This window comes from Carcharhinus amblyrhynchos, chromosome 2 (assembly GCF_965287045.1).
Source record: "Carcharhinus amblyrhynchos chromosome 2, sCarAmb.v2.hapA, whole genome shotgun sequence".
In the NCBI taxonomy this organism is placed as follows: domain Eukaryota; kingdom Metazoa; phylum Chordata; class Chondrichthyes; order Carcharhiniformes; family Carcharhinidae; genus Carcharhinus; species Carcharhinus amblyrhynchos.
This window is the reverse complement of record NC_137325.1, coordinates 13,227,800-13,243,231: the sequence shown is the minus strand read 5'-3', so window position 1 is coordinate 13,243,231 and position 15,432 is coordinate 13,227,800. Positions and strand designations below refer to the sequence as shown.

The 15,432-nt window shown below is 47.6% G+C and overlaps 1 protein-coding gene across 1 annotated transcript in view; it reads left to right on the top strand.

The window, feature by feature from the left end:
- Window positions 1–15,432, top strand: part of glb1 (galactosidase, beta 1) — a 74,030-nt gene that overhangs the window by 48,854 nt on the left and 9,744 nt on the right. The window contains exon 15 of the mRNA XM_080202468.1: window positions 3,060–3,287. Within this exon, the coding sequence (XP_080058594.1) occupies window positions 3,060–3,287 (228 nt within the window). The remainder of the gene's footprint in view (window positions 1–3,059; window positions 3,288–15,432) is intronic.

The following is a 15,432-nucleotide window of genomic DNA, read 5'->3' as shown; positions in this document are numbered from 1 at the left end:
GTCCTTTGTTTGAATAGAGGGGAGTATGGTAGGATGAGAGAAGAATTGGCGAATGTGGACTGGGGGAGCGCGTTGGAAGGTAGGTCTGCTGAGGAGCAGTGGAGGATCTTTAAGGAGATCTTTCTTGGTGCTCAGCAGAAATTTATTCCGATGGTTAAAAAGGACAGTAGGAAGAGAGGTAATAAGCCGTGGATAACGAAGGAGGTGAAGGAAAGTGTTAAATTAAAAGCGGAGGAATTTAGAGTAGCTAAGAGCAGTGGGCGAGAAGAGGATTGGGAAAGGTTTAAATGTCAACAAAGATTGACAAAAAAGTTGATAAAGGAGGGTAGAAGAAGCTATGAAGCTGGGCTAGCACTTAATATAAAAAAGGATAGCAAGAGTTTTTATAAATATATAAAAAGGAAGAGGCTGGCTAGGGTGAACGTTGGTCCCTTAGCGGATGAGAAAGGGGACCTAGTGGTAGGGGATGGGGATATGGCTAAGGTCTTAAATAACTTTTTTGTTTCTGTCTTCACGGAGGAGGACGTGAATAATTTGCCGGGTGTTAGCGATGGAAAGGTGGTAGGACTGGAGGGTCTTAATGACATTACTGTTACTAGAGAGGTGGTGCGTGACAGACTGGAGGGGCTGATTGTGGACAAGTCCCCAGGACCGGATGGAATGCATCCGAGGGTTCTGAAAGAAATGGCGGAGGTGATAGTGGATGCCTTGGTGGTTATTTTCCAGACGTCGCTGGATTCCGGGGAAGTGCCGGAGGATTGGAAAACGGCTAATGTTACGCCGTTGTTTAAGAAGGGTGCCAGGCAAAAGGCGGGGAATTACAGGCCGGTTAGTTTAACGTCTGTGGTAGGTAAAATGTTAGAATCCGTCATTAAGGAGGAAATTGCGAGGCATCTTGAAGGGAATTGCTTGATAGGGCAGACGCAACACGGTTTCATTAAAGGGAAGTCGTGTCTGACCAATTTACTGGAGTTCTATGAGGATGTGTCTAGGGCGGTGGATAGAGGAGAGCCGGTGGATGTGGTCTTTCTGGATTTTCAGAAGGCGTTTGATAAGGTACCTCACAAGAGGTTACTGCAGAAGGTCAGAGGACATGGAGTTGGGGGTAGGGTGTTAGCGTGGATAGAGGATTGGTTGTCAAATAGGAGGCAGAGAGTGGGGGTCAATGGGTGCTATTCGGATTGGCGGTTGGTGACTAGTGGGGTGCCCCAGGGGTCGGTGCTGGGGCCTCAGCTATTTACCATTTATATAGATGATCTGGAGGAGGGAACCGAGTGTAGGGTGTCGAAATTTGCTGATGACACCAAGATTGGGGGAAAGGCAAATTGTGCGGAGGGTGTGGAGAGTCTGCAGAAGGATCTAGATAGGCTGGGCGAATGGGCCAGGAAATGGCAAATGGAATTTAATGTTGGCAAGTGTGAGGTGGTCCACTTTGGTAGGAAGAATGGTAGGAAGGACTATTACTTACGTGGCGAAAAACTGCAGCAGGCGACGGTGCAGAGGGACCTCGGGGTCCTTGTGCATGAGTCGCAAAAACCCAGCCTGCAGGTGCAGCAGGTGGTCAGGAAGGCGAATGGGATGCTGGCCTTCATAGCGAGGGGGATTGAATATAAAAGTAGGGAGGTCTTGCTGCAGCTGTATAGGGCATTGGTGAGGCCGCAGCTGGAGTACTGTGTGCAGTTTTGGGCGCCGCACCTGCGCAAGGATATTTTGGCCTTGGAGGGAGTGCAGAGGAGGTTTACTAGGCTGATACCGGAGTTGAGGGGGTTGAGCTATGAGGAGAGGCTGAATAAACTAGGCTTGTACTCGTTAGAGTTTAGAAGAATGAGGGGAGATCTCATTGAGACGTATAAGATGATGAATGGGATGGATAGGATAGAGGTGGAAAGACTCTTCCCGCTCAAAAAAGACAGTAGGACTAGGGGGCACAGCCTCAAGATAAAGGGGGGGCAGTTCAGAACGGAGTTGAGGAGGAACTTCTTCACTCAAAGGGTGGTGAATCTCTGGAATTCTCTGCCCGTTGAAGTGGTGGAGGCTGCCTCGCTAAATATTTTTAAGAAGCGGGTTGATGGGTTTTTGATAAGAGAGGGGATTAAGGGTTATGGGGAGAGGGCGGGAAAGTGGAACTGAGCCACGACAGATCAGCCATGATCTTATTGAATGGCGGGGCAGGCTCGAGGGGCCAGATGGCCTACTCCTGCTCCTATTTCTTATGTTCTTATGTACCTGTGACACTGATAAATAAACTTAAACAAAACTTAGGATGGCTGATCTGCAGGTACAGCGAGTGATTAGGAAAGCAAAGGGAATGTTGCCATTTATTGCACGGGAAACGGAATATAAAAGTAGGGAAGTGTTACTGACTGTAAAAGGGCCTTATCGAGACCATAACTGGAGTATGGGTTCATAAGTTTCTCCAAGAATTTGGCCCAGAATGTCCCCCAGTCACACAAATCTGTTGATAGAAGGCATGGAACCCATTTATAAGCTGATGCTAAAGGCTAATGGTCATCAGTCAGACTTAGTGACCGGAATTTTACTGCCCTGCGCACTGCAAGAATCGGAGTGGGCGGGGGGGGGGGGGTGGAGGCGAGGTGATGGACAGGTCTGTTGACCTCAGGTGGGATTTTAACGGTTTCGGGACGAGCGAAGCTGTAAAATCCCGCCCAGAATCTCCATTTCTGGCGCCGTTCTCAATACAAGGCCCTGTCCATCTTTTTGAGTGCTTGGGTCTCTGAGGTTTTTATGTGGGCTGGTAGATGGCAGGGGAAAGGTGCAGCAGGCACCATTACGGAGGAGATGAGGAAAGCCTCCTCCGCCCAGAGGGTGTCTGGAATTGGCTGCCTGGTTTGGTGGTGGAAGCAGAGACCCTCAACTTATTCTAGGGGTACCTGGATCCGCACCTGAGGCGCCGTATGGACCAGGTGCTGCAAGATGGGATTAGAATGTGTGGCCATTTTCTATTTTTCTGTTGTCACTGACATGATGGGCTGAATGGCCTCTTTCCATTCCGTAACTTTTCTATGAATCTATCCTTCTATTTTGAATCTCCTCCACAGGGACTGGTTACTAACCTTACTTTGGCTTCGAATATCCTGACCAACTGGATCATCTACTCGTTAAACATTGATGAGGCTGTGGCAGCTGGCTACCTTAACAACAACCAAAGGCTGCCTCTGCCCGCTGAGGTCAACGTGCCGGCATTTTACTTGGGCGCCTTTAAGATTCCGAGCAAGATTCCTGATCTCCCGCAAGACACGTACCTTAAGTTGCCCGGATGGTCAAAGGTAGGCGTGAGACCTGAATGCCATCTCAATAATAGCAACAAACAAAGATGTAAGCTGTATTCAGTCATGAACTAACCCTGGAACAGAATGGAATACAACACATTATAGGCATCGCACTGTTGATTCCATTTTCATCCATCCATTTATCTTCAATCCACTTAAACTAGAGGAATGCCTGACTTGGAGAATCCCTACAGTGCAGGAGAAAGCCATTCGGTCCATCGAGCCTGCACCGACAACAGTCCCACCCAGGCCCTATCCCCACATATTTACCCTCGCTAGTCCCCCTTGACACTAAAGGGCAATTTTGCATGGCCAATCCAACTAACCTGCGTGTTTTTCGGGCTGTGGGAGGAAACCAGAGCACCCGGAGGAAACCCAGGCAGACACGAGGAGAACGTGCAAACTCCACACAGACAGTGACCCAAGGCCAGAATTGGACCTGGGTCCCTAGCGCTGTGAAGCAGGAGTGCTAACCACGGTGCCACCGTGCCACCCCATATCACCAATTAGTTTGTCTCCCCTGTCACTGAGTGCCTGTCCAACCAGCTAAGGGCTGATGTGTAGATTTTTAAATATTATTTTCATAGAATAAAGGCACGATGGGCCGAATGGCCTCTTCCTGCACCATAACGATTCTGTGATCCTGGGGTGTGGTGTTGATGGCAAGACCCAAGGGACCTGCAAATCCCACCGGACGTTTCAGCTAGGCTACCCTTTGTTAGAACAGGAGGTGTTTAAGCTTTAAGAGGGTTCGGAGGGAGGGAAAGCAGGAGGGAAGAAAAGAGGACAAGATCAGGAGGTCTATAAATTATTGCTGGAGGCAGGGCAGATTGATTGACAATGGGATGAGCATGTAGGGCAAGTCATGGGATAAGTGAGGGGACAGCAAATGAATCCAGCGGAGGTGTAAGTAAAATAAAAGCAAAATCCTTATCAACAGTTGCTGCTCTAAATAACGGAGGCAGAAACGTTGTGCTAAATCGATGAGCTCCGTCTTAAATCCAGAAGACAGTAAAGTACCTATTCGAAAGATGCGGTGACGTGCCTCTACCTTCAGCGGAACAATATCGGAGGCCACGGATCAGGGAGATCAGAGTGAGCCTGGAGCGAAGAATCAAAGTGACCAGCAATAGAAGCTGTGGCTTGCAGCCAAGAGGAAATGTTCTGCAAAGTGTCACCCACTGACCTCCCCATTGTAGAGGAAGCGGTGTGGTGAGCAGCAAGTACAGTATATTCAATTGAAATTGGTGCGAGTAAATCGATGCTTTATCTGGAAGGTGTGCTATTGACAGTGGGGCAGGAGGAGGTTTTTTTAAACATAGAATCCCTACAGTGCAGAAGGAGGCCATTTGGCCCATCAAGTCTACACAGACCACAATCCCTCCCAGGCCCTATCCCCATAACCCCATGCGTTTACTCCAGCTAGTCCCCCTGACACTAAAGGGCAGTTTAGTATAGCTAATCCACCAAACCTGCACATCTTTGGACTTTGGGAGGAAACCCATGCAGACACGGGGAGAATGTGCAAACTCCAAGCAGACAGTGACCCAAGCTGGGAATCGAAACCGGGTCCCTGGCGCTGAGAGGCACAGTAAGAAATCTCACAACACCAGGTTAAAGTCCAACAAGTTTATCTGGTAGCAAAAGCCACTAGCTTCGGAGTGCTTGCTGCCCCTTCGTCAGGGGAATAGGAGTTCTGTTCACAAACAGGGCATATAAAGACACAAGCTCAATTTACAGAATAATGATTGGAATGTGAGTCTTTACAGCTAATCAAGTCTTAAAGGTACAGACAATGTGAGTGGAGAGAACGTTAAGTGCAGGTTAAAAAGGTGTGTATTGTCCACAGGACAGTTAGTGAGATTTTGCAAGCCCAGGCAAGTTGTGGGGGTTACAGATAGTGCGACATGAACCCAAGATCCTGGTTGAGGCCGTCCTCATGTGTGCGGAACTTGGCTATCAGTCTCTGCTCGGCGCCTCTGCGCTGTCATGTGTCATGAAGGCCGCCTTGAAGAACGCCCACCCGAAGATCAGAGGCCAAATGCCTGTGACCGCTGAACTGTTCCCCAACAGGAAGAGAACAGTCTTGCCTGGTGATTGTCGAGCGATGTTCATTCATCCATTGTCATAGTGTCTGCATGGTCTCCCCAGTGTACCATGCTTCGGGACATCCTTTCCTGCAGCGTATCAGGTAGACAACATCAGCCGAGTTGCAAGAATATGTACTGTGTACCTGATGGATGGTGTTCTCACGTGAGATAATGGCATCCATGTCGATGATCCGGCACGTCTTACAGAGGTTGCTGTGGCAGTGTTGTGTGGTGTCGTGGTCACTGTTCTCCTGAAGGCTGGGTAGTTTGCTGCGGGCAATGGTCTGTTTGAGGTTGTCATGATGTGGATATGCCGGCGTTGGACTGGGGTAAACACAGTAAAAAGTCTGACAACACCAGGTTTAAGTCCAACCGATTTATTTGATAATAAACTCACAAGCTTTTGGGGTTTGTCCCTTCATCAGGTGAATGGAGAGTTCTGGCCTCAGACAGAGCACAGACAGCTTACAGTTTGTCTGGAGACAATACACATCTCTTTAACCTGTGATCAGCGCTCCTTCCACTCACACTGTCAGCCACTTTAAGACTTGAACAGCAGGTTAGGTGTAAAGATTCGCATTCTAATCAGTAATCTGTAAACTGTCTGTGCTTTATATGCTCTGTTTGAGGCCAGAACTCTCCATTCACCTGACGAAGGGACAAACCCCGAAAGCTAGTGAATTTACTATCAAATAAATCGGTTGGACTTAAACCTGGTGTTGTCAGACATTTTACTGTGTTTGAGGTTGTGCAGTTGTTTGAAGGCAAGAAGTGGGGGTGTGGGGATGTCCTTGGCGAGATGTTCGTCTTCATCAATGATACATTGAAGGCTCCAGAGAAGATGTCATAGCTTCTCCGCTGTGGGGAAGTACTGGACGACCAAGGGTACTCTGTCCACCATGTCCCGTGCTTGTCTTCTGAGGAGGTCAGTGCGGTTTTTCACTGTGGCGTGTTGCAACTGTCGACCAATGAGTCAAGTGCCATATCCTGTTCTTATGATGGCATCTTTCAGTTTCTGGAGGTGTTTGTTGCGATCCTCTTCATCTGACAGATCCTGTGTATACGGAGAGTTTGTCTGTAGGAGATGGCTTCTTTAACGTGTTAAGGGTGGAAGCTGGAGAAGTGGAGCATCATGAGGTTATCTGTGGGCTTGCGGTACAGTGAGGTGCTGAGGTGACCATCCTTAATGGAGATGCATGTGTCCAAGAATGCAACCGATTCCGGAGAGTAGCCCATGGTGAATCTGATGGTGGGATGGAACTTGCTGATGTCGTCATATAGTTGTTTCAGTGATTGTTCCCCATGAGTGCAAAGGAAGAAAATGTCATCGATGTATCTAATGTATAGCATCTGTTGAAGGTCCTGTGCGATGAAAAAGTCTTGTTCAAAACTGTGCATGAAGATGTTGGCTGAGAGGCAGCAGTGCTAACCATTGCTGACCCAGGCAGGGCAGGTGTTGCATCACCCAGCAAGGTACCATGTGTAGGGGAGGAGGCATCAGAAATGATTGAGGAGAGACCAAGGTGTCATGGAGGGAACGGTGCCTTTGGAATGCTGAAGGAGAGGGGGGGTTTGAGATGGATGCATTTGGTGATGGCATCACGTGGGAGCTGGCAGGGGGTGACCCATTGGAGGCTGGCAGGGCCAAAGGCGAGGGCAAGAGGGAATCCTCGTTTAGTTCTGGGTAGGAGGGTAAGAGGTGAGGGCAGAAATGTGGGAATGGAAACAGGATTGGCCGAAGGATCTGCCAACCACGGTGGAGGGGAATCCTCAGTTGAGGAAAAGGAAAGACAGATTGGAAGCTCTGATATGGAAGGCGGCATCATTGGAACAGCAGGAGTTTTTGCCTCCATTATTGTAAAAGAAAGTCATGCCATGTCCTGATCATTCTTTGTGTATTGAAGTGCTTTCAGGCATGGAAACTAGAAGCAGGAGCAGGCCATTCAGCCCTTCGAGCCTGCTCCACCAAGTCTTACACTTTCAGTCTGTGTCCTCAACTTAATTTCATTTTCTGGATTTACCTTTTTTGTAGAAATCAGTTCTTTGTAAATCCCTAAGATTATTTCCAATGCACCTTGGACAGAATTTTCTCAAAACAATTCCAAGTGTCAAACGAGTGAGGAAGTGGTAGGTTTCCTTGCCGTTTTATTTTTCCGCAAGGTAAGCAATGGGAATTTATGGCACTCTGCACAATGCAGAGATCATAATGCGATTCTTGCCAGTAGTGGGGGTGGAGCCTCAGCTCATCTGTAAAGCCGACCACTGAGCTATATGGGCACTATTGCGCAGGCATCCCAATCTCCCAATATACTTCTGGACGTGAGGCTGATTTCGCCGGTGAAATGGAGCTGGCAAGATCTGGAGAGGCGAGAAACCGGGCGCGAACCCAGCTTTTCGCCTCTCGCCCTATTTTAGAATGCTGAGCCGGTAAGGTCGTTCCCCTTATTTCCACATTAAGATGAGCATGTTTTTTATGTTTGAACACTTTGATGTTTCCCTTGTATACGCAGTACTTGAATTGTCTGTTGTCTGACAAGAGCGCTATGTGGTTTGATTATGGGTGGTTGGGATTGTTGGAAATATAGACAATACTGGAGTATCAAACAATTGAACAGTAAATATGAAATGATTTATTGGGATAAGAAATTGGAGAGGGATGGCTGTCAACGCCAGGTGTTTAAAAAAAAACACGCCTCTATTTTGTGGTCGCCTTGATTAGAAACACAGAAGATGGGAGCAGGAGGAGGCCATTTGGCCCTTCATGCACCATAATCATGGCTGACCATCCAACTCAATAGCCTAATCCTGCTTTCTCCCCATAACCTTTGATCCCTTTTGCCCCAAGTGCTATATCCAGCCGCCTCTTGAATACATTCAATGTTTTGGCATCAACCACTTCCTGTGGGAATGAATTCCACAGGCTCACCATTCTTTGCGTGAAGAAATGTCTCCTCACCTCCGTCCTAAATGGTCTACCCTGAATCCTCAGACTGTGACCTCCGGTTCTGGTCTCCCCCACCATCGAGAACATCCTCCCTGCATTTACCCTGTCTAGTCCTGTTAGAATTTTATAAGTGTCTATGGGATTTCCCCTCATTGGTCTGAACTCCAGTGAAAACAATGCTAACCTAGTCAATCTCTCCTCATATATCAGTCCCACCATCTCCGGAATCAGCCTGGTAAACATTCGCTGCACTCCCTCGAGAGCAAGGAGCATCCTTCCTCTGGAAAGGAGACCAAAACTGCAGAAAGCTCTAGGCTTGATTTTGAACATCAAACCCGTTGTACAGAATTGCCCATTTCCAGGGAGTGACGATCCCATTACCTTTCCGCTAAAGAAATATGTTTACTGACATCTGAATCTAATTGTTCAAGTTTCAGCTCCAGTCCAGGATTTAAGCACCTTTAATTTAAAGGCAGCAGTTTCTGACCCTTACTGAACTGTTGTTTTTTTTTTATTCATTCGTGAGACATGAGCATCGCTGGCTGGGCCAGCATTTATTGCCCGTCCCTAGTTGCCCGAGGGCAGTTGAGAGTCAACCACATTGCTGTGGGCCTGGAGTCACGTGTAGGCCAGAGCAAGTAGGGACGGCAGATTTCCTTCCCTAAGGGGCATCAATGAACCAGATGGGTTTTTCCGACAATCGACAATGGTTTCACGGTCATCAGTAGATTCTTAATTCCAGATTTTTTTTTTGTTGAATTCGAGTTGCCGTGACAGGATTGGAATCCGGGTCCCCAGAACGTTAGCGGAGTTTCTGAATTAACAATCTAGTGATAATACCACCAGGCCATCGTCTCCCCCTTAAAATGTTTTTGAGGTTATTTTGTTTAGAAGGCAGAATACACTGGAAATGCTCAGCAGCACAGGCAGTGTCTGTGAAGAGAGAAGCAGAGTTAATGGTTCAGGCCCGCGCCTGGCATCAAATGCCTTTATTTCAGATTTCCAGCAGCTGCAGTATTTTGCTTTTGTATTTAACGTCTTTGAGTGAGTGGAGGAGCTCCACAATCGCGCAGTTCCTACAGGGTGTTGCACAGGGCAGCGTGGGTTTTTTTGCAATGGTACATGAGCTCCAATTTCACCAGGGGGTGAACGCACGTCAGCTAAGATATGCTGTGACTGATAAGACAACTACCTTTACCACCTCACCATACAACCTCGATTTGAGATATCAGCACACTGCTACAGTGTTTTTCATTCCGTATGCCGTACAGCGCAGAGGGAGGCCATTCAGCCCATCGAGTCTGCGCCGACCCCAATCCCACCCAGGACCCATCCTCACAGCCCCATTTACCCTAACTAGTCCCCCTGATGCTAAGGGGCAATTTAGCCCGGCCAATCAACCTAGCTGCACATCTTTGGGAGGAAGCCGGAGCACCCGGAGGAAGCCCACACAGACATGGGGAGAATGTGCAGGACTCCACACAGACAGAGACCGGAGGCTGGAATTGAACCTGGGTCCCTGGCGCTGTCAGGCAGCAATGCTAACCATTGTGCCACTGTGCCACCCGAAACTATGTTTAACAACGAGGCAAGTTGCCTTCCCCGCATCGATGGCGCGCCCTCTGTTTTGTCGATCAGATGTAATCATTTCTAACATTTAACAATGAGCTGTAACATAAAATAGCGATTTTAAGTTCCCCTTTTTTAAGCGGTTTAGGCTCTCTGGGCTTCTCTTTGGCTAAGTTTGGATGTATGGTGTGTGAGCAAGTTTCCTTTTGATAGTAAAGAGAACAATAGAAAGTTCTGACTCAAAGTATCAAGTTTAGTGACTGGGGGAGGGGGAAGATTATGAGAAGACTCTTACAGTGGGGCAGAAACATACAGATGTTATCACTGCTACGCCTTCAAGGTGTTGGGACAGATAACAGGCTTTACGTGCTGATTCAGTTGATAAGATTTGTGGCTGTACTGTGGTTCTGCTGTGTTTGGGAAAGTTGATACCCTTCTCTGCTATGGTAGTTTCAATGTTTCTTCATTGCATTTCCTGCAGGTTTTTGTCTCTCTGCGCTGCTCGACAGTGGGACAGATTTCCAGCACCTGCTTTGCTTTTGTATTTAGTGTCTTTGAAACTTTCAAAGTCCTTTTTTCTTTCAGGTCCATAGGAATCCAGGAGTTGCTTAGCTTCAGGCATTATTTATTCAGCCTCTGTGCATTTCATGAACGTTACTTCCATTTACGAAGCATTTTTCACCCCCCCCCCACCCCTCCCCCGAATGTCTCAAAGCATTTCCAGACCAATGAATTCCTTTTGAAAGTGTAGTTTTGCTTTGGTAAAATACAGCGATCAATTTTAACACTAACATTTCACAAATAACAAAGTAAAGACTGACCGGTTAGTCTATTTTTGCTGATTGTGGTCAGGATGTTTTGCTGTTCTTCAAATAGTTTCAATCTTGTTTTTTTTTTGCTTCAGTCTGAGCAGACAGGCAGGCAAGTCTGCCAATGTTGCAAAACGTGGCCATCCCGGTGCTAAGTCTTTGACCGTCTTCTGCACTCAGGTCTTGTTGCGCCACGCTTGCATCAATGGACTGTGATTCAAAGCAGGAAGTGGTGACACTTTCTGTTTCTATAGATATTGCTCTTGAGGTTAAAGGGATCAAGCAGTATAGGGGGGGAGCACAATCAGGATGTTGAATTTGATGATCGGCCATGCTCAAGATGAATGGCGGAGCAGGCTCGATGGGCCGAATGTCGTCCTCCTGCTTCTAGTTTAAGTGCAGCAAGATTGTAGGTAAGGCACCAATTTTTCTCTGTCCCACCATTGAGCATTGCCCAGGGCAGGCAGCAGGGTGCAATATTGGGCAGTGCATTACATCCAGGCCCCCAAGGTGTGACGCTGTCCGGGGAATTTTATGGTGGCGGCAGGGAACTCACCTGCTGGTCGGCGGGTCAGAGAGAGACCTGCTTTGCCTCCTTTGGTTGCCGCTAAATCGCGGGCCACTCTGATAGACGCGATAGACCACCAGCGGGTTCTCTACGGGGCCAAGGCTGCAGGGCCAGGGGAAGTCCCGCCCACTGAGAGCAGCCGGCCAATCCAAGGCTGGCAGTTCTCCTTTGCTCAGTGGTAGGGTCGAGGAGTGACCCAGGCCAGTGGTCAGTGATGGCAGGAGAGGCCTTTGGGGATTGAGGGAGGTGGGGTTGGGGGGGGGGGGGCGCGGGGGGAGGTGATCATAGTGGAGGGGCAGTTGGGATGTCAGGACAGGGACACACTCCCTGAAGCTGGCACAGGAAACCACCAGCAACTCTCACGGGACTGCCTGTCGTGCACCCTATTTGAGGGCCACACTTGGCGGTGGGGATGGGAAGGGCCTGCTCTTCCCACCAGGAACTTAACTAGGCTGGAGGTGAGAAGATAGTGAGATCTCCAACCACCATTATTCTAACCCATTAAACTCCACAGAGAAAGCCACAAAACACTGGAAATAGACCCTGGAGTGTAATCAGCTCTTTTAAAAAAAACTCAGCCAATGGCCATGTGAACAAAGAGACTGAAGAAGGCCTCCAACTGGTGCTGTTTGTATAGACGTTCTAGCTTTCTTCAGTATTTTGCACAAAGTAATATTTTTGGGTTGACAGCTGTGGTTCCAAATATCCGGGGTGAGGAAAGGACAAATGTCAGCAACCTGGTTGGATGCAGGAAATCTGCCTCGGTCGTAAATCAAAATGGGTATTCTGCAATGTGGTTATGAAGCTGTGTTAAAATGCCCCTTGTCCCTGTAACCTGATCTGGAAACAAAGCCAGCAACATGGCCGAGACCCGTGTCGCCATTATAAAATTCCTCCTGTACAGCATCATACCTTGGGGGCCTAGATATAATGCATTGCCCGATATTCCTCCCTGCTGTCCACCCCCAGGCAATGTCTGGTGGTGGAACAGAGAAAAACTGAGATGGACTTAAACATAGAAACTAGAAGCTGGAGGAGGCCTTTCTGCCCTACGAGCCTGTTCCGACATTCAATCAACCAAACATTGCTTTATCACCAATGCTGCCTTAGCCTCTTTAGCTGAGAGGCAAAAAAAATAAAGAAAATATTTGCATTAATATGACATCTTTCACAGCCTCCAGATGTCCTAGTTGACGCACAGCAAGATCCCACAAGGACCGGCACATTTGTATTCTTTCAGTGGTGTTGGGTTGAGGCACAAATATGGCCCAGGATGGTCCTACTTTTCCTCGTCTTTGGTCAATAGGTCTTTTCATAGAATCCCTACAGTGCAGAAGGAGGCCATTCAGCCCATCGAGTCTGCACTGATCACAAACCCACCCAGGCCCTCTTCCTGTAACCCCACCAGTTTACCCGGCTAACCCCCTGACACTATGGCCACGATAAATTGACCCATCGACCTAACCTGCGGATCTTGCCGGATAGGTAGGATATTAAAGCCTTGATTTAACATCTCAGCCGAAACGGCACCTACGGCCTTAAGGTGTCACCCTTGATTTTGTGCTCTGGCAAGGAACTCGAACCCCACCTTTCTGACTCAGATGTGTCAATGTCTGGCTGCTGGGGCCAATTGACAGGTGAATAGCAGGTGATAGAACCAGCCTACCCTTGTGTATGAGGGCTATTTGCACTGGAGCAGAAATTGAATAAAGGATATTAAATTTAGGAATTGTGAATGAGGTAAAACCATTTCCCTGTGATTGGGGGATGGGGGGGAGCATAACCCTAAAGGGCTATTCAATTTAAATTTGTCACTGAGAGTGAAGTTAGTTTAAAAAAAAAAGAATTGTTGGGGTATAGATTGAGAGAGAGAGAGAATGTGGTTGAACTAGAAACCACAGCATTTACAAACAGCCAATTATTAGAATTAGGAGACCTAGCGATCTGGGGAGCCATAGAGGCAGCACGGTGACACAGTGCCTCACAGTGCCAGGGACCCGGGTTCGATTCCCGGCTTCGGTCACTGTCTGTGTGGAGTTTGCACATTCTCCTGGTGTCTGCGTGGGTTTCCTCCGGGTGTTCCGGTTTCCTCCCATAGTCCAAAGATGTGCAGCTTAGGTAAATTGGCCATGCTATATTCATAGAATCATAGAACCATACAACGCAGAAGAGGCCCTACGGCCCATCGAGTCTGCTTTGACACATTAGAAACACCCGAACTCCCATCTAGTTCCATCTGCCAGCACTTGGCCCAAAACCCTGAGTGTTATGATGGGCCAACTGTTCATGCAGATACTTTTTAAAAGATGTGAAGGAATCTGCCTCTACCACCCTCCTAGGCACAGCATTCCAGACTGTCACCACCCTCCAGGTAAAAAAAGTTTTTCCTCACATTTCCCCCCTAAACGTCCTGCCCCTTAGTGTCCCAGAATGTGTAGGTTAACGGGATTAGCAATGGTTATGGAGGTAGTGAGAGGTGAGCCTGGATAAGATGCTCTGTTGGAGAGTCGGCGTCAACTTGATGGGCCAAGCGGCCTCCTTCTATATAGTGTAGGGATTCTATACCTTAGGATTATAGTAGAGATGGTCTAGCAGAAAGCCGGAAGGAATGGACACAACCTTCCGTGCCGTGCCCAAGGGTGGCATTGGCAATGTGCTGCATTGGTTTGCAGTTGCCTTCTGCACGTTCTGGCTCACCAGGAGACTCTCCCACTCCTACTGCTTGCCATAGGCATGTTGGAAAGGTTTATAAGTTGATATTCAACACACCTCCTTTGTCCGTCAAGTCCTGGATTGGGACTCGAACCCAGAGCTTTTGAGTTTGGAAAGACAGGGACATGACTCCACCGCACCATAAGAGCACTTGTCCTCCTATCAATGTGCCTCCTGTGCACTTTTAAATTGCTTCGTTAAGCCCTCCCTCATTGATCAGGATGTCTCACTCTTCCTTCAGTTAAACCCACTACCCCCTAATGCTGCTTCCTGAGAGAAAAAAAAATGCCCTTAGTTCTTCTTCTTTTGTGTAAGACAGCACGAAAAAAAATCATTTCATTGAAAAGGAGGGCTTGTGCTGTTTTTTTACTTGGAAATAAATCTGACACCATCTCAAAATATTCAGGTTTCACGCATGTCTGCAAGGTAACACCTTCAATTTCCACAATTCAGCTCTTACTCAGTCATGGCACGAAGCAGACTAATATCATAAAACAACATTCTTGGTGTGACGAGGTGTCTGCTAACTTTTGCTCTTGACTTGACTGATCATTAAGTTAGAGAATAAGCAATCAGTTAGCTGGTGAAACGATAATTCCTGTAGTTTGACTTGCTTTGTTTGCTCAGTTAAATTGAGCTGCAGAAGGTGGACGTGCGAAAAAAAATCGCAGCGGTTTATAACTTCTCATTGTTTGTACAAATACAGGCTTATCGCTTTTTATATCCATCAGATAAATCTGCTATTGCGTCCTCATCACCTGTCGTGCAAATATCTGGACTTAAGAATCTACCGCAGACCATGAACCCGTCATCGAATGTCAGAAAAACCCATCTGGTTCACTGATGTCCTTTAGGGAAGGAAATCTGTCGCCCTTATCCGGGCTGGCCCTCATGTGACTCCAGAGCCACAACAATGTGGTTGACTCTCAATTGCCCTCTAAGGGCAACTAAGGATGGGCAGTAAATGCTGGTACAACCAGCAATGCCCACAAATGGATAAAAAAAAAATTCCAATAGTCTTTTTAACACATGCAGGAACCCCCTTAAATAAGTGGAAATGAATTTTAAAATAGCGTAGCAGTTCATATCGTGGACTTGCCGTGTTGTCAACTCCTGTTCAATACGTTGCCATCCTGTGTAAATCCTTCACTTTATTCAGTGACAAGAGGGCAGGGGATCTGGGGAGCACGGAGGGGGCTTTGAAAGGCTGGGGGGGTGGGTAGGACTATATGTTGGCCTGCTACCAGCTGACTGTTTCACAACGTTTACTGCGCGTACTGAGAATTTTGCAAGGATAATATAATAATTGTGATTCCAATTGCATGTCAAGAAGAGGTTGGCACAGAGAAATTAACGCACAATGTTATGTAAGTTTATTTGTTGCTTGAGCGTGGTGTTGGCAATTAAGAATTTGGCTGGAAGAGTGGAGGTTAGAATTACATCGGCGCTT